The 19,839-nt window shown below is 41.8% G+C and overlaps 1 protein-coding gene across 4 annotated transcripts in view; it reads right to left on the bottom strand.

Annotated features, from left to right (window-relative positions):
* Nucleotides 1-9,468: 9,468 nt before the first annotated feature.
* raly (RALY heterogeneous nuclear ribonucleoprotein) overlaps nt 9,469-19,839 on the bottom strand; it is a 77,032-nt gene continuing 66,661 nt past the window's right edge. For all 4 annotated transcript variants that reach the window (XM_064305792.1, XM_064305793.1, XM_064305795.1 and 1 more), the window contains 5 exons: nt 18,940-19,097; nt 18,391-18,507; nt 13,016-13,167; nt 12,516-12,564; nt 9,469-10,316 (listed from right to left, as the gene is read on the bottom strand). In XM_064305792.1, coding sequence (XP_064161862.1) covers nt 12,523-12,564; nt 13,016-13,167; nt 18,391-18,507; nt 18,940-19,097 — 469 coding nt within the window. In that variant the 3' untranslated portion in view covers nt 9,469-10,316; nt 12,516-12,522. The remainder of the gene's footprint in view (nt 10,317-12,515; nt 12,565-13,015; nt 13,168-18,390; nt 18,508-18,939; nt 19,098-19,839) is intronic.

The following is a 19,839-nucleotide window of genomic DNA, read 5'->3' as shown; positions in this document are numbered from 1 at the left end:
CTCAACATTTTATTGTTACCTGTCCAGAGACAACAGATCACATTTATGTTAATCGCTAGCCCTAACACCTGTTTTTCTGTTTTCAGAGCCTGTGACTCTTTGATCTTGTTTGTTACATTACATTACATTACATTCATTTGGCAGACGCTTTTATCCAAAGCGACGTACAAAAAGTGCATTTTCATGATCGTAGACAACTGCTGAACACGGGTTCAGTAAGGTACAATTACTTATTTTGTACAGCTATTTCTAGCCAAGAACAATGAACACTATCCTGGTCTAACATCTGCAAAGCCAACTAGGCAGAAGAATAAGCTACAGCTGTTTGTGGAATACAGTTTAATGCTAACTATAGTAGTTTTGTTCTTGAGCCAGTCAGGTGATTCAGAATTGTTTTTTTGGTGAGGCAAAAGAGGGTTTTACATCTCACTTAATTGAGAAGGCTGTATCTGGTATTGCATTCCAGAGGAGCAGTTAAACTCACATCCCTCTGCTGATGGAGGCACTTCTTTGCAAATTGGAAAATGTGAGTGAAAATAATCAAATTAATCCATGAATGTAAAAAAAAGCAGTGCGCCGTAGTACAGAAATATTATTTAATAATTAAAAGTCTGTCTATATAGGATATTCCAGCCAGGCTGAGCTTTCGCCGTTTCTTGTTTAGTCATGCACATTAATACCCTGTAATCCTCACTGGCTTGCTCAGTGATTGTGAGATCCTGAAGATGTTAGGAACATGTGTTAGTATGCATACTGTATGTCAGGGGAGGCTTTATGCAATCCGACTGATAATGTTTCTCTTCCTTTAACATCTTGTAATTCAAGAGCACTGAATGCGCTCTACATTATCTGGGAAAAGTTCTGGTTTTAAAAAGTCCCGGTAGATTTCTGGACTGCAGATGAACAGCAGGCCACAGTCTGCCTTTTGATCATGTAAAACCTGCTTATTTATTAGGACCTGCAGAATGCCTGCCCATTCCTGGCCACAAACGATCCACAGAAAGACTTCAGACGGGAGAAGCTGTTCAACATCTCCATTCACCCAATACACGTGACACCAGCATGATTATTGAGGACCTGGTCTGGCCTGACCTTGCTGTACCAGCCTAAAAAGCCACCGTTTATTTTCAGAAATATGGGGGGGGGGGGGGCGATCTTTGAAAAATGAAGTGTACCCCCAATAAAACCTCTTCAGCTCTAACTTCACATTTTACACACCTGGAACGGCAGCAGCATATCAGAAACAAGACAACAGTTTGTTTAGTCATGCCTTTGCAATTCTGCTAATGGCAGGATAAGCATAACCCTACAATGTTTTAATGATATAATCGTATCTTGCGGGGTGTGCAATGGAGTAAGGATACATCAATGCCAATATCAACCTTTTTTTTTTTTTTAAATAAAATGACTTCAGTTTTACTGTGTTTTTTTTATTGACCCGCAATTGTTTTGTGATGATGATGGTGGTTATTTTATGAGACGTTCCTGACCATGTGCTGGATTTACAATGTCATTTATTGCCCCCCCCCCCCCTACTAAACAAAGTCTGTTATTTCTTTGGTATAAACCTATTCCCTCTTTTAAATAGCATGAGCGAACTGTGGTACCAAGGCCCCACAGAAAGTCCTGACTTATGACCAGTAGTCCCCTCTTCCCAAACACTAGAATGGTCCATAGCAGGGGTTCTCAACCCTGGTCCAGGAAGGGCTGCAGGGTCTTCTGGTTTTCATTATTACATAGCACTTCATTGATCAATTAAAGCAGTTAATTACACACTTAGCCCTGGTTTCTCACATCTAACTGCTTCCAGGTCAAACTCTTCCCCTTTCCACTTAAGACTGCTCCTGTTTGTCTGACAATGACCATCTCGTTTAAAAAATAACAGCCCTGCTTTACACTCTGTTTTCAGGAGCTTCAGAGAGGAACACAAAGAAGTCAATCTTCATACAAAGCACAACCAGCAAGGTGGAGAAGCGATTTAAAAGATATGAGTCTTAAATGACTACAAAGATAAGTTACAAGGCACTAAGTTACCCGCAGGTAGCTAGTTCACGCATGCGCATAGCTAACGTTAGCATTAGGGTCTTTAACATTGGGCACATCTTTGCCCTAAAAGATTATTAGCTTCTTCGTGTGAAGTGTGTTGAATCATACGTGACTATATCATGTATCACAGTGTTTCGTTAATGTTGACCAGTATTGAACAGAAAGGCTGGCAGTTAGGTCCTGCTGTTGCTATGGGTCTATACAGTTTAATTCAATGTAAGATTAGACTCAGAGTTAGGGGCTGATGAGGTGTTTTTGGAGACTCAATGCTTGACATAGTTTGCTGTTCTCTCATCTCATAAAAAATGTAAACAGTGAAAGCGGAAATGGGTGAGCAGCACTATTTAAAGTCAGAAGTGCATCATCTCCCCGAGTGCAGGGGGTGAATTGGTCGCTGATTTTAAGGTGATTTCAAACACTGACAGAGGCCTACTTAAATTTCAGAGTTGAGAACCCCTGGTTTACTGTCTCTTGTTAAAGAATCACCCCAAAATGGGGAATTAAACATCTCAATTAATCATCCAATTACCACAAGTGATGCTTCTAAGCATTCAGATTGATTTCCATGTAAATGCTGACACCTACTCAGCAATCGGGTCCGACACTTCACCAGATCACAACTGAGAGGAAAAATATTGACTGAGAAAATGGCGAAATGTTTCTAAATAGACAGACCCATACAAAAATCAGCTAGCTACTAGAAGGACTCCCTTGGTTCTTGCAAAGCAAGCAAAATGCGCTGAATGTACTTGCCTTTAACAACTGCAAGCTTGTCCTAAACTCATTACATATACTATACTGACAGTTTCTAATGAATCCTTTATAAGATTAGAGCCTCTTACATTGACGCCTTCTGGATTAATGGTTTAAGCTCTTTCCTCTGAAATCACAAAGTCCAGAATTTCTACCAGCAGTACAGATACTACCACTACAGAGTCTGAGAAAGCAAGGCGGAGAGGAAAACCACGTAGATCACTGCCCTTCATGTACGAAACATAAATAACGATTTAATTGGCTTATTATGCTCAGGGAAACCTGATAGTACGCACCTAGTGGAGTATGAGTCAACACTGCAGGGTTAGAAATAACGCTGGCTCTCAGACCCGCTGGGAAGCAATAACTCCAGTCATTATTGCCTTTGGCAAAGTTTTTTACATGACTTGGTGTGAAATTGGCAGCAAAAGGCTTGTAAATCTTGCGCAGGGTTACTGAGGGTCTGAGAACTCTGACTGTGAACATTACAGGTCAACCGATCGCAGTCACGGCAGCGAATGAGAACAGTTCATGCAAATTTGCCGCGGTGGCCGCCTTGCCCGTCAATCCCGTCGATTTTTTGCTGCTCGTCAAAAACGGCAAGCAGGAGAGCAGGTTGAGGCTCTGGAACATTCCGGAAGAAAAGGATCAGATGCTGTGGGAGCCATCCATGCCTAAAATATGCTTTTTTTGGGGCTTGATTATTTTAAGATACAAGCTGAGATAAGCTTGGCAGACACAGAATCAGTGGCTAAGGATGACAGGACTTTTTTTAAAGGTTACATTGGGACTAAAATTCATAATACACAGCTGTTAATTAACTCCGGTTTTTTATATGACCAAAAACTAGAAAGTAGTGCACAATCCCTTTCTATAACACAATAACCCATTGCCCCTAAAATGCTTTTTTAAATAAATATATAAAATTGCATCAAATCCACCTATGAATAGAAACTGATTTAAAAATGCTTTTGCCAAAAAAAAAACCAAAAAAAAAAACAATGATAACAATGATAAAATAAGTTTGGTGAAAGAATGTTGCAAAAAAATAGGTTGCATTTTATTTTCTGTGAAACATAATAGTCAAAGTTGAATTGTAACTTGGGATTATTTTGATTTTAATACTTTGGTACAAAGGCAGGTTTTTGGGAACTGTGTTTGTTTTACAGAAGTATAGAGTATGGGTTGCGTATGTGAACAACTTGGTTATGCAGTTAATAGGAATGTGTTAGCGTCCAGAAAAACTCACATTATGAGAAAATGTGACCAGAAAAACCTTTCGGCAGTCTGGCTTCATTCCTTTACTGTGTGTCAATACAGTCAAATGCCAACCAAACCACAGACAGAGCATGACATCAGTTTCATAATGTGATGTCCAAAACTAAAACAGGGGAACTGCAGGTGCCACAGTTGGCCCCAGCATTGGCCAGGAATGGGGGAATGGGAGGGCTTTATTCAGGCAGGATTATAGACCCTCACTGCACACCAGCGACCCCTACTGGCCACTCAGGCACCTGCAAATCCTTCTGTTGAGCAACGCATGAAGTGCCTTCCCCCTGACTCCTGGGGGCTCATTTATAAAAAATGTTCTTGGATTTAAACCTAAATATGATCCCTTTCCCGAGTTGTGCTTTCGCTTGATTTATAAAAATATCTGAGGCCGAAAAAAAGTTGCTCGCGTTGATTTAAAGTGGCGTATCTGCGTCCCGTGCACCTGTGATATATAAATCTCAAATGTAGCACACTATTTACGAGCCACCGTGCCTTAAATAAAACACACATGGGATCGATCATGATTCTTGCACTCTTCATGCCTGAAAGTGATAAACAATTAAATGTTATTCTTAAGATGGCGTACAGCCTGCTTCACAGAGAGTTGCATGCGGCCTTCGAACGTGCTGCACCTCCACGCAGCTAGCAAGCGATCAGCTCACGTCCAGCATAATTTACAAAGAGATACGGTCACATCCATGCCAACGAGGGATTTTATAAATAACTGTTTAGTCACGGCTTTCTGTGTAAGCCACTATTTAAGATAAAATTTGATTTTGTGAGTTCAAATTGATAGCACGGGTTTAAGTAGTGAGTGCTGGCGAATATGACTTGGCATTGTGCCCTAACTGGGGGAAAATAGGAAATAAGCATTTTAAAAATAATAACAATACATTGGCCAAAGCTATTAGACACAATCTAAATATCTTTAAGTATAAAAAAATAAGAAAAAAATGAGAAAAAAATAAGACCACTACCTGTCCAGGCATTTCATTGCTCATTATTATTTAAAGAAGACGCTAAATGATTGTGTTGGAATAGTGATACGTCTAAAAAAAAAATCCTCAGGCACAGGCAGACTTTGCCACCATGCAAACCCCACTATTTCTCAGGGCCCAAGAGACTTGAAGGCCTCCTGCTGGCTATGAGCAGTAGCCTATATATTAATCTTACGTATTGGTCAATATACTGTATCATTGAAAGATAAGTTGACAAACTATGCAATATGGCAGAATTTTTCTTCATGTACTGGTGCTTTTAAAGCGAATGGCTTTGTAAGCAGACTGTCAGGAGGGGTTTTGGGGGCTGCAAAACTGAGCTTTGATGGGGCCCCAAAATGGATAAATCTGCCACTGTTGTTCTCAGGCCCCATATAACTGGCATGTGGCAGCTATGTGAAAAATGCCAACGTTTTTTGCCCAATTGTTTCAGAAAGCAGAGTATAATATCTTATTTTCATGTTCACATTCTTTCTCTCAGAGACTAGCAAGAGAACCCTGGCTTCACCTCGTCTGCACACCGCGTAGTGCAAGGTAGTTGTGTTAAACAAGAACAGTTCACCTTTTCATTTTGGATTTTACAGACCTGTAAGGTTTAAAACATTTTTTGAACTTTACACCAGCATATGAAAATGATGTTTTAGGAAACTGGAATACGTTCTGTAAGTACGCAAGTGCTTACTTCTGTAAGTACGTTGCTGTAAGATCTGAATGTGTATTACAAAAATAATAATAAGACAAATGACACATTTTAACAACATATTCCATTGCTCGGAGCAGAGGCATTTGGATGATTTAAAATAGTTTGGCAATCAGAAAGGCTCGTCGGAGAGAAAAAAAATGAGGATGAGGAGCAGTGAATCAGAGCACAGGCAGTCAGGTGATCTTCTTTCGGTACAAACTGCTTTCTTATAAGCACTGTAGTAAAATTTGATTCATTGATTTGATGGGGGGAAGAGACTGCGAGTTCCAGCCAAAGTTTGAAAGAAGAACGTTGGGAGTTCGGAATGTTCCAGTCCCGTCACTGTGAAGTAATTTCCCTGACTAAGCTGGCTGTTGCTGGATAGCGACTGAGACAGCTTGAATCCAGAAAGGCAAAGTTTCTCTAAAGCGGAGACCAATTAATGCCTGCATATAGTCCCCTCTTGCTCACATTTCTTTTTACAACTGTTCAATGTGTCAAATCAATCCTTCTGCAGTTTCATTTGCATTCTTTTTATATTGTGTTTATTCTGGGCACGTTTGCTTTAAGAGCAAGTTAAGACATTTAACTTAAAGACACGTTTCAACTTTTCTCTTCTGCCTAGACCATGAGGCCATTTTATTTAATAACTTTCTGTTAAATGTTATGTTTAAAGTAAAAAGGGACAATCTTTAAATATAAAATAAAACAACCTCTCAAACAATGGCTCCACATGGCTAAATGTATCACACGCATATGCACACACACACACACACACACATACACATGCACGCACCCACCCATCCACACTCACAGTATATTATAGGAACGATGTTAGTACTTTTAAACCAGTACCAGTGCTTTTGTTTTACCACCTCAACATGACAAAGATAGTAATCTGAAACTTTACAGTGAACGTTTACAGTGTTTACAATATCTAACTGTGTTCATTATGCTTGTGTTGGCATGCTCCATTTTCAAGGGCAGAAAGTAATTGTACTGTCACTCAGAGGCAAAAAAAAAAAAAGTTTGAATGTTAAAAATGAGATCCTCCTTATAACTAAACCACATCAACATATTGCCAGATGTCTAAACTGCAGTGCATGTGAGTGTAAGGAGCGGGGAGGCTGTAAATAAGCTGTTTTGAGCGAGATGGATGGGAATGCAAGACAGGAATGCTGACTTCACTTCCAAACACCTGATCCAGTTCACTTCTGCTGCCTTAATTCACTGCTTGTGTTACCATCAGTTCATCTCCGTTTCACATCTCTATCTTGCCTCTCTCTCTCCTCTCCATTTCAAATCCCCACCTAACATCTTCATCTCAAATCTCCACCTAACATATCCATCACAAACATCTACCTCACACCTCACATCTCCACCTAACATCTCCATCTCAGATCTCCACCTCACATCTCCATCTCAAATCTCCACCTAACATCTCCATCTCAGATCTCCACCTCACATCTCCATCTCAAATCTCCACCTAACTTCTCCATCTCAGATGTCCACCTCAGACCTCCATCTCAAATCTCCACCTAAAATCTCCATCTCAGATCTCCACCTCAAATCTCCACCTAACATTACATTATTACATTACATTACAGGCATTTAGCAGATGCTCTTATCCAGAGCGACGTACAACAAGTGCATTAGTTCAAGGTGCATCTCCATCTCAGATCTCCACCTCAAATCTCCACCTAACATCTCCATCTCAGATCTCCACCTCACCTCCCCTGACTCAGGACTGCAGAACTCCGGCTGAAACCTGGGCTGTTCCCGTTGCCACGGAGCCCTGGGATGGAGACACAATGTTCCGGCTCCTTCCAAACAGCCCTGACGCCAGGTTTCGGATCCAGAACGCCGTCCTGAACGCGTTGTGAATTCAGGAATGCTAGAGCTCAACTGACTCAAAAGGGCCACAGCACAGACAGGGCTGTGGATGAATGAAGTATTCTTCATACCCAACATGGAGAATTTACATGGTTTTACTTTGAATATCAATACATTATTTTGATATTTTAGATGAATGGTTGCTCTGAACAGAATGTTTTTGCGTAGTCATTAAATTACAACAGTGTCCGTATCAGAAGTTGCAGCCCTGATACACAGTAAGGTGCCTATTTCTCATAATGCACCAACGTGCTTATGATACATTCCATAAATTACTGTATTGTAATATGCTTCTTGACTCAAGCAATGAAGATAGAATTTTACGTGATTTTACATGTACTGTATGTATGAAAGTATGTACAGTATGCGTGTATTGTGTATGTCATGTGACCATGCTTTTGAAAATGCTGTGCATGCAGGGTTCTAATTCGGAGAAGGGGGGCTGGGGGATCTGACCCCCCTAATTAAGACTTGGACCCCCCAACATTTATATATCGTAAATATTACAATATATATCCCATCAGTGGCGTCACTAGACACCAAACCTAGTGCCGCCACTGATGGGAAATATATTGTAATATTTACGATTACAGGTAAGAAGGATATATAAATGTTTCGACCCCCCCGACTTGACATTTTTACCTCTTTTGGGGGGGTCCAAGTCTTAATTACTGGGTCAGACCCCCCCATATTTCGAACCGTGTGTGCATGTAAATGTGGACTGCTGCCAGCTGATTGCTGTCCCTTTCACGTAGCGCACGCACCTGACCCAATCCAGATTTGAGCTTTAATCTCACCTGCCGCTGCCGCTGGCGTCAGCGCGATGCACACGCTCAGATACATAAGGGCTTTCCACACAAGGTCTGCACGGATCACCGGTGCTTACAGGATGCAGAGGATTTATGGAGACGTCTGAAGAGAGCCTCATTCCTCACCTGCTTGTGGTTAAACCGCTCAATAAAATCACATCGCCATCAGAACCACCGCCACCTGGCCAGGTCAGCCCAGGGTCAGATACCAGCCTTCTCAGACACCGGGCAAAATTCCTCGCAATTTTAAACGCAACATCTATTTTCACTGAACATTCTTTCATCTGACCATACGGTTTGGTTAGTAGAATGTTTGTTTAACAGTTCTTTTGAAATTTTACCTGCATCTAAACATTTCAAGAATTTCAAGTAATACTTATCTCACCCAGTTCTGGTACATGTTGACAGGAAAGATCAGTGTATTATCTATCCCATAAAAACAACCTGCATTACCAACAGTTAGCTGTTTGAAATACCTTTTAGTGAAAATGGTAAATGCACAATGGTATTGCTGCACGCTTTGGATGATGCATTGCTGCTGCTATTGGTCTCATGCATGACTCCAACGCTGCATAAACAGCCTTAAAGGGCAGGGCTATTCCTTGGCTCTGCATTTACATACTCAATATCATTAGACAAAATAAACTTCATTTTTCCCACTGGTGTAGTGTCTGCTGTTTTAGACAAAACCACCAGCTACCACTTGCTCTTTTGATACACATTTTTAAAGTGACGGGAGTCTGTCCAGATTTCTATTTCTAGATCTCTTAATGAAGGAAGTGTTCAAAAGCAGCGATATTCCAGTTTTCATTACGGGTGCAATTATTCTTTGACAGTTTGGACAGTCTGTGCTGGAGTATAGGGTATATCCAGTCCCAGAATGAGCTTCTAATGAGGACAGAAAAATGCACTGAGTAACTTCACTGATGATGAGTGGAGCACATCTGAACTCGCTCTTTCGCTTCCAGTGTTGAGCCTGGCTTCGGTTCAGTAACGCTGCGCTTCATCCAAAGGGCTGAATAATGACCGGGTTTATTAAAAAATCTGGCTTTCATTTAACACAACACAAAGAGATTTGGTGATCTGTAAAACAAATTAATAGAACAAATTAACTAATAAAAAAAATATTAGAAAGAAGCGATCGTGGATGCTGCCTACTTAAAAAAAAACTTAAATCCATGTGGGAGGACTTGATCCAGGGCTAGATTACTGAGGCGATGACACAAATGAGAATGTAATGATTGGTAATTCTTTACATCTCCCAGTCATACAGAGACAGGCCACAAGTTCACTTTGTGTATTTACAGTCGTAGAGATCTCCCGCAGTCTTGAAAGTGCAAGCAGAGAACTATGCACGAGTAATTAAAAATAACATCTGTGTATACGTAAGATCGGAATATATAAATAAACCAACAGGAACATACCGCAAAAGACATGACAGAGTAGAGGGGGAGACAGAGAGTCAAGGGGGTGCTTAAGAGAAGGTTTGGTAGCATACAAAATATCAGTCCTTTTAACAGATTTTTACAAACTTTGAAATGTTCTTTTTGACTTTTTTTTCTTTTCTTTTTTTCTTTATTTGGACCCCACGAGCCGCTGAATTGTTCACACGATGTTGTGCATTTGTTTATCCGATGGGGCCCTGGGTATTTAACCTGTGAGTGTCAGTCAGTGATTGGGAGGACCGGTGACATCGTCTGCTTCCCCGGGCTGGCTCCTCCCAGCTGTCTGTCTGTCTGTCTGTCTGTCTGACTGAAGGCTGAACCCCAGGCCTGACGGCTCCCCCACTGCTGCAGCTCCTCCCTCCGCCATGCCCGCGGCGCGCTAACGGATTCCAGCAGACAGCTCCTCCCCAGCTCCCCGCTGGCTGTACACGAAAAGGAAGAGCAACATTAAGACGTTTCTTCAGCGAGAGGAAGAGCGAGAGAGCGAGAGAGAGAGAGAGGGGAGGGGGGAGGGGGGAGGGAGAGAGAGAGTGGGGGGAGAGACAGACAGACAGACAGACAGAGAGAGAGAGAGAGGGAGGGAGAGAGAGAAAGTGCAAGAGAGGGAGAAAGAGACAAACAGACAGAGAGAGAAAGCGAGAGAGAGGGGGAGAGAGAGAGAAGCACCGAAAGAATAATCACATTGGGCTGCCGTCAAAACTCACATGTGTTTTTATTTTTCTCGATTGTTTTTAAAGCTCAACAGCTATCGTGAAATATTTTCCCCTTCACTTTCAAAGACAACAAAGAAGAAAAAAAATTGAACTCTATGATCAAACATAAATCAAAATATATATTTGAGTTTTTTTAACCAAAAATACTATGATAAATTATCATATGACATTTTATATACAAAGTTATACAACAAATGTTTAGCCCAAAACCTTTTTCATTTTGGTATTTAGCATAATTATGAACCCTAATTAATCAGGTTAATCAAGTTCTGGAGCATGAATTCCAGCCTCTGTGTTGCTTCTATAGACCAAAGTACAAATATCTTTCATGTGAAAGATATAAGTACATGGAACAAAGAACATTGTTCAAAGTACAAAAATCTTTGATCTGAAATAAATAATGAATAGAAATTGAGATTCAGTCAAAAATACTGCTCGTGGAAAAGTTCTTTCTTTCACTTTGTCAGGAAATATAATAGCCTAATCCTTGACCAGCTGCTAAAAGATATATTCAAGAATATTGCTGGAAATAATTTGAAGATCCCATATTTTGACACAGTAAATGCACACGCAGAAACAAATATCTTTGTGAAAAGCCAAATACAGCCTCCGGGCAGAACTGCGATTACGAGGTGAAACTGACATATTTTCCCTGTTGCAGAAATCTGGCCAATAAAAGGAGTTTGGGGAATAATTAAGTAGATTATTATAAAATCTAGTAAAATATATAATGGCGGATCTGGCTTGAAAATCGTATATGGGCGCTGCTACGGCTCAGGTCAGGTAAGAGTTCATGGCAAACACTCTGTTTGATGTAAGCCGCAAAAAACACAAACAACCGCTTCACAAACAACACCGCAGCTCACCAGGGAATCAGAAACAGATTCTGGAAATCGCGCCATGTTTGTCTTTTGAAACCCTCGCAAAATAACGGCAGCTGAAGAAAGATAAAAAACGTGAGAAGTGAAGCCCTTTCATCTTCAAATAGAAAAAAAACAATCTGGATAATTTCCTCTATTTTTGCAAACTGGTTCCAGGTGGGGACAGATCTATCGCAGGCAAATTCCGCACCGAGCGCCACGGAGATCACTGTATCGGGAGATTATTTCTTTTACCTGGTTATATGTAGTCTAATGAATTGAAGCTGTCATTACAACCGAAGATGACTCTGATGACAACAGAAGATGACTCTGATGTAGTTAACAAGCAAGAACAATCCAATGCTGTGCATTTGTAACATAAACATATTCCACACCTTCTTTTGTTCAAACACGAACGTATCATGCTAAACTACACTGCACACATTTGTTTACGGCAGTTAATATCTCATACTGCACATTCCATACGGAGCTTGTTCCAGAAATGCATTTGAGTTATTGTATTAGTTTGTTCTCAGTTGAATGAGAAATTTAGGATGCAAACATTTGCCATATAAATATAGTTTTGTTCGTTGTAGTCATTAAAAACACCACGGAGGAAACGCGTTTCAACATTTTAATAATATTTCGAATGTAAGTTGTATGTTGACAACTTCACCAATAAAAATAGTACGAGTTACCAATTTTATCTTCGATAATAAAAAACAGAATACTATTCCATTGTTGCAACAGTCCTTGTAATGTAAAAATAACATTGAACATCCAGGGAACCGGTAAAATGTTCATGCTCTGAAGCCTTCTTGGAATGTTCTGGAAGCCAAAAATATGTAAGCTGTATGCATTTGATTACAGTAATAATCTTTTCCCAACATGTCAGCCCCACTATGATTATGAGCAAACACAAGAAAACATTCTTATGTTATGAAAGTTCAGCTTTAAATAAAAGTCAAAGTAGTCGCTGTGAGACATAGGGATCAGGTTTTATGAACAATAAAAAGGAATTTTACTTTTTTCCCATCTTTAAACTTGCCTTTTATTGAAGAATGGACTCCATTTCTGACAGGTGGCTATTTTCCTAAAAATAAATAAATAAATGAAAAAAGTTGAATGAGAGAAACGTGTTCAGGCAAGACTCATGTCCTTTTATGAATGCTTCAAAGAGTGATATGCTTCAGTGAACGCTCCGTGTTAGAAAGCCGGAATAATTCTGTACTAATCACGCTCATCATGTGTCCCCCTCACTATGTACTAATCACACTCATCCTGTCCCCCCTCAACATGTACTAATCACACTCATCCTGTGCTCCTCACCATGTACTAATCACATTCATCTTGTGCCCCCTCAACATGTACTAATCACACTCATCCTGTCCCCTCTCAACATGTACTAATCACACTTATCCTGTCCCCTCTCAACATGTACTAATCACACTCATCCTGTGCCCCCTCACCATATACTAATCACACTCATCCCATGCTCCTCACCATGTACTAATCACACTCATCCTGTGCCCCCCCCCCCTCACCATGTCCTCTTCGCACTCATCCTGCACGCCCTCGTCCTCTTCCTCTCCATCCTCTGCCTCGCTCTGCTGTGCCTCGCCCGCTAGGTCCTCCGTGTCCGATCCGGATTCGTCCTGAGAGACCTCACAGTTCCTCTCCTCGGACTTCCGCAGCTCTGAGGGCATTAATAACGCCACACTTAGTCATTCATCTCCACAGCGGCCTTCTCCAAACAACAAATCATGGTGCCGGACGTGGTGGTTCCAGCATCTCTCAAAGTGCTGCCCCCCTGGGATTTTCACACACTACAGTCTCTGGAGTTCACAGAGAATGGTGTGATACACAAAAAACTTCCAGCGAGTGGCAGATCTGTCGGTGCAAGCACCGTGTTAATGTGAGTGGTCAGAAGAGATTGGGCAGACTCGTTCAAGATAACAGAGAGCACACACATGTTCAAATAACAGCTGGCTACAACAGTGGTATCCTGAAGGGCATCTCAGAAGGCATAACGTGTTGAACCTTGATGCAGATGGGCTACAGCAGCAGGCGGCCATGCCAGGTTTCCCTCCTGTTTCCTCCTGTCAGTTACGGACAGGAATGATGGCTACATCTTTATAATCATCAAAACTGGGCGATTGGAGAGAGGAAAATATTGCCTAGTCTGAATCTCAGTATCAACGGAAGCCCTGACTCTCAGTTTCTGCTACGGCATGCAGATGGTAGCTTCAGAATATGACGCAAACAGCAGGAATATACGGAACCATCCTGCCTTGTGACAACGGTACAGGCTGCTGGTGGTGGTAGTTTAATGGTGTGGGGAATATTTTCTTGGAACACATTAGGACCCTTAGTACCAGTTTACCATCATTTGAATGTCACAGCTTACCTAAGCATTGTTGCTGACCTTGTGCATCCCTTTATGACCACGGTCTACCCTTTCTCAAGTGGATATTTCCAGCTGGGAAATGTTGTTTTTTTGTATTTAATGGTCATTTAACCAGCGTAGTCTCATGGCATCTCTTTGTAAGTAAGCCTTGGAGTCCACATGTCTCAGGACTCTAAAGCATTTGGTTTGATGAACATGACAGTGACTTCATTTTACCCCAATTGCCTTGATTTAAGTCCGAAAGGGCACCTTTGGAATGAGGTGGAACTGGAGGTTCAAAGCATGATTCTTGGGACAAAGAAATATGTTTTCTTGATTCGGCTCTATACACTACAATTTTATATTTGTAATTAAAAAATCACATGTGGTTAAAGTGTACACTCTAAGCTTTTATAAGAGGGTATATGCACTTTGGTTTCACCATGTAGAAATGACAGCGTTTTTATACATAGCAACCCCCCCCCTCCCCCCATTTTCAGGGCACCATAATATAAAATGCAGTATGTACGTTTGTTTTAGAAGACATTTGTTCATATTTGCTTAAATTTCCTTCACATCCTGACAGATATTGTGATATAAAATTATAAATTAAAAGCTCTAAGAAAAAAAAAACTTGTCTCTCTGACTGCCCTGGGCTCTGAAATCAGCCACTCCAAATTTCAAGACACCTGAATCTTAACAACCAATCAGGGCAGCTCTCTGCAAGGAGGGGTCCCTGCCTGTCAATCCTGTTTCACGTTCACAGTGATGTCAGAGCAGGCAGGGCAGGGCTACACAGATAAGAGCAGACTGGAGATACTGCAGAGATGCAATGCTGAAGCTAGACCAAACGATGCAAAACTCCGGTACTACCTCATCATCTCACACTTAAAACCTTTAAAACTACATTTTTACTCTGAATTTGACAACATTTAAGACATTCAGATAAAATTTAAGACATACAGATAATGAAAGCAAAGACATTTTTAGAGTAAAATCAGATGAAACCCAAAACATCAGCCTGTAGCTGCGAAAGCAGCTGATGTGATGTGATTGGTGACAAGCAGGCTAACCTAATAACGACACAAATCTCCAGTGCCACCTTCTCATCTTATGTTTAAAAGCTTCAAGACTATATTTTGCACTGAACTGGACATTGAGTCATACAGTACAGATCATGAAAGACAAGATATAAAATACCTGCAACTGGTGACAGACATCAGTAGCTATGGTCTCAATATTCTAACAAAACTCTGGTGATAGCTTGTCATCTTACGTTTAAAACCTTTAAAACTATATTTGACCATAACTTTGACTTGAAGCCTACAGATCATGAAAGCCAAACATTTTTTGATTGGAATCAGATGAAATCCATTAGCCAGCAGGAGAGGTTATTGCGTGACTGGTGACAATAAGCTGGCTAGCCTCCAAATGATGCAAAACTCCAGGGCTGTCACCTTACATTTCAAAACTATATTTTTACTCTGAATTTGGCATTAACACATACATATTATGAAAGCCAAGATACTGTTTTACTAAAACAAGATGAAATACTAAAACAGCCAAAAATGAATATTTTTGACATAAACATTGATTTATATGAAATTGGTCATAGCAACTTTTGACTGATTATGATAGAACGGGTCACACAGGTCCTCTCTCTCCAGTTCTAAAATTGTGGAGTACAGAGCCAAAAAAAAACAAAAAACTATCTGTCCCAAAAATTATGGAGCCCAATGTAGATGAGAAAATTGTAATGAGCTGCACCAAAATTGCGCTTCTCGATACTGATACATTCCACAGGGGACTATCCTTCCACTTCAGGGCACGGCGAGTCAAAATCCACGACAGAAATACCATTTCACCAGTGCGACAGCTCGCAACACGCCATGCGCTGGCCAGAAAACACAGCCCTTCATCTTTAAATACGTTGCTGTACACTTTGGCAATAGCAACACATGTATTTTAAAACCTCCTTAAGTCCAAAACAAATAGAATTTGAATGGATAGGGGACAGAGAGACAAACAGAGGGAGAGAGAGAGAGAGAGGGGAGAGATAGAAATGCAGTAGTGGAGAGTGATTGTCCTCATGCTGGGGTCAGTCCACAGGGTGTTAGGAATGGTCGCCGCGGCAACAGGTCTTGCCCAACAGCGCAGAGCGTTGGACGCACGAAACCCCACGCAGCTGCGTCTCTGCGAGGGTTGCACAATTGTTTCACACTCTGAGGACGCGTCCCCTAAGGTCTCATTTTATCACAAAAACATTAAACAAGGAACACAACGAACCAACGGAACTAGCCGTGTAAGCCATCATCTGTCGTTTGATGTGTGGTGTGCAGTTCTGGTTTTACATAATGCTATTCAGTCGATGAGAAAATCTCTGGCGCTAAACGGTAAAGCACTGATGTGACAGACCCTCTTTCTGCTGTTTCATTTTCCACCTCTGTTCTCACCAGTCAAAAAAAAAAAAATGTCTTTAAACTGCCACACTCATACAAACCCGTTGCTATGGGTGTCACTGAGGAGGCTCTGCCCCCCCCCCCTTCCCCAGCAGAATATCTCATCATTTTCATATAAATACACAATCAAAACCCCAACCCCCCCACCCAGGCCCACGATTGCAATCTCCCATGCCCCCCAGAAATATCTGCCACAGCGCTGGCCATCAACAATTGGTTGGAATATGACCATATTAGTGCTGCATGCATACAGTATCCCATTATCAAAAAATATACAAATAATTAAAATTGTGCCTGCCTAGTAGCCCTGGCAACGGCTCTGTGTTCGCCGAGCTGTCGTGGGAACCTGGAAGGATTCGACCGCGCCGCTGATTAGTCGAACAGAGTTGGTTGGGAACCCCAGATGGAATTAAATGAGAGCCCGCAGACAATGAAGCATTCTGGGAGTTCGGGCAGCCCCGTCCCAACTGCAGAATGTCGGGACGGCATCACAAATCACCGAAGGACGGAGGGACATCATGTTCTTAATAGCCATAAAGCCGCAGACATCTGCTCGGGTTCTGCAGAACCTCCAGCCCAGGGTCCAGCGGGGCTCTTGTCAGGAATAATGAACACTGCGTATAAAATCACCAGCTGCCCCTTCCTGTTGCCTCATAAAAGCGGTGGGAGCTCCGTCTCTCTCTCACGGGTTCGAGTCATCACTTTCTGCCTTATTTGCATGGACACTAAACTTTAACCTGAGAGGTTTATACGTCTAAATTAAAGAGGATGTCACAGAAAAACGTTTCTGCCACAAGCTAGTGGGCCCAGAGGTGAGTAACTCTTCAGCAGTACAGATCGTCTGCTGATGTGATCATGCCACCTGCTGGATTTCTGGATTTCTGCGAAACCTCCAAGTCGCTTACTTGGCCAGGAGCAAGGAGGTCAGTCCTCAGCGTTCATAATGTCTCCAGGCAGAAGTGCTGATCCAAGATCAGTTTTGGCTTTTAGTCAATAATGGATAAGGACAGGGGAAACTGATCCAAGAACAGCACACATACACTAAGACACATTATGAATATACTGAAGATTATAGAAGGGAGGCACAGTGGTGCAGTGGGTAGCTCTGTCGCTTCACTGCAAGAAGGTCCTGGGTTTGAATCCTGGCCTGGGGCTTTCTGTGTTGAGTTTGCATGGTCTCCCCAGGGGCGACATAGCTCAGGAGGTAAGACCAATTGTCTGGCAGTCGGAGGGTTGCCGGTTCAAACCCCGCCCTGGGCATGTCGAAGTGTCCTTGAGCAAGACACCTAACCCTTAACCCCTAACTGCTCTGGCGAATGAGAGGCATCAATTTGGATAAAAGCGCTATATAAATGCAGTCCATTTACCATTTACCATGTCCGCATGGGTTTCCTCTGGGTACTCCAGTTTCCTCCCACAGGTAGGCTTATTGGAGACTCCAAATTGGCCATAGGTATGTGTGTGTGAGTGAATGGTGAGTGTGCCCTGCGATAGATTGGCGGCCTGGGATAGGCTACAGAACTCCTGTGACCCTGCCCAGGATAAGCGGGTATAGATAATGAATGGATGAAGATTATGGATCGGCTTACTTTAAAGTGAATACTAAGTGAAATGTAATTCTGGGTTCATAATGGTTTGTCGTCCGCATGGGCACAAAACAGTTAATTTTCTGATATTTCTGAATTTTCATTTTCGCTCTGTTTTTGTACTTTCGTTCGTTTTTTATTTAGAACACATGTACACATGTTTTGAGAATTTGCACTGGAATGGCAACATGTGCAGGTTGAGGTCAATTCCATTTCAACAAGTCAGTACAGGAAATTAATTTCCCGCTCATTTGAATGATATTCTGTACACTAAGACCATGATATGACTAAGACTATTCTATGGTAAGATGATTAAATGAATGTAAAATGAAGTGCAATTTAATTTATGAACTGACAAAATTCCTAACAAAATTCCATGAGGATTCTTAATTAATTTAAAGCTCCTGAGCACAGGTGTGCTGGCGTCTTACCTGTGAGGTTGAGTGAGCGCAGGTAGCGGGTGTGAGGCAGGTGCTCTGGCGTCTCACCTGTGGCGCTGAGGTTTCCCTCACTGATCTGCTCCAGCCGGCCCAGGAGGGCATCAATGTTGGATTTGATCTGAGTCAGCTCTGACTTGATGGCCTGCAGCTCATTCGTCCTCATTGCTGAATCAGAAATAATCCACACGTCACACGTCAAAACACAAACTCTGAACTCTCAAAGGAAGGCACGTTCAGTTCTAAAATCACCATAATTCATTTACTTTATTGCGTTATCAAACATATTTATTCTTTCATTTTTATTTTTAACAGCATGTTCGAAATAACCTGACAGAGACTGAATCAGGCTAATAAAGGGCAAGATAGTCTTAAAAATAGTTAAACAGTTTTGTTTAATTAGCATCCTTAGACTTAAATTCAAACTAATGGCAATTCACGTTAGCTTCATTTATAAAAATGTAACAAATTCAAACTAACGATAATGCACATTAGCTTTATTTATCCTGTACGGAGCATTAAGCAAGAGAAAAGAGATGAGTGTCAGATGCATTGTGGTTATGAATGTAGTGTCGGGTGTTGGGAAGCAGAAACACTCACATTTCTGTTTGGCGGGGCAGTTGGGCGTGACAGAGGACCGTGACAGCAGTTTGACTGGCAGCGACTTCACCCTGCGCACCAGGGGCATGGCCACACGGGGGCGCTTTCCTGGGAGGACCCGCGGAACTGGAGACACTCTCCCTCGATACTCAAACAGCCTGAGGGTGACAGAGGGGGCGTGGTCATTTCAGCACACAATTCCGGGCACTGACCATTTCAGTACACACAGCAGGACACAGGTCATTTCAGTAACACAGCAGGTAACTGACCATTTCAGTACACACAGCAGGCAACTGACCATTTCAGAACACACAGCCGATCACTGACCATTTCAGAACACACAGCCGGTCGCTGACCATTTCAGTACACACAGCAGGTAACTGACCATTTCAGTACACACAACCGGTCACTGACCATTTCAGTACACCAAGCAACTACTGACCATTTCAGTACACAGTTCAGGGTAATGACCATTTCAGATCACACAACAGGACACTGACCATTTCAGTATATACAGCAGATACCAACTATTTAAGTACTTACAGAAGGTTATTGACCATTTCAGTACACACAGCAGGTACTGACCATTTCAATACACAAAGCAGGACAATTGCCATTTCAGTACACATAGCAGGTACTGACCATTTCAGTGTACATAGCAGGTACTGACCATTTCAATACACGAAGCAGGACAATTGCCATTTCAGTACACATAGCAGGTACTGGCCATTTGAGTACACACAGCTGGTCACTGACCACTTCAGTACACACAGCAGGATACCATCTATTTCAGTACTAACAGAAGGTTGCTGACCATTTCAGTACACAATGCGGGCAGATGGCCATTAGAATATATACAGCAGGTCATATTTACTGACCATTTAAATCCACGCCAGAGAC

Source organism: Anguilla rostrata, chromosome 13, assembly GCF_018555375.3.
Source record: "Anguilla rostrata isolate EN2019 chromosome 13, ASM1855537v3, whole genome shotgun sequence".
NCBI lineage: Eukaryota > Metazoa > Chordata > Actinopteri > Anguilliformes > Anguillidae > Anguilla > Anguilla rostrata.
The sequence above is the reverse complement of the archived record's forward strand: the minus strand, read 5'-3'. Positions and strand labels throughout refer to the sequence as shown.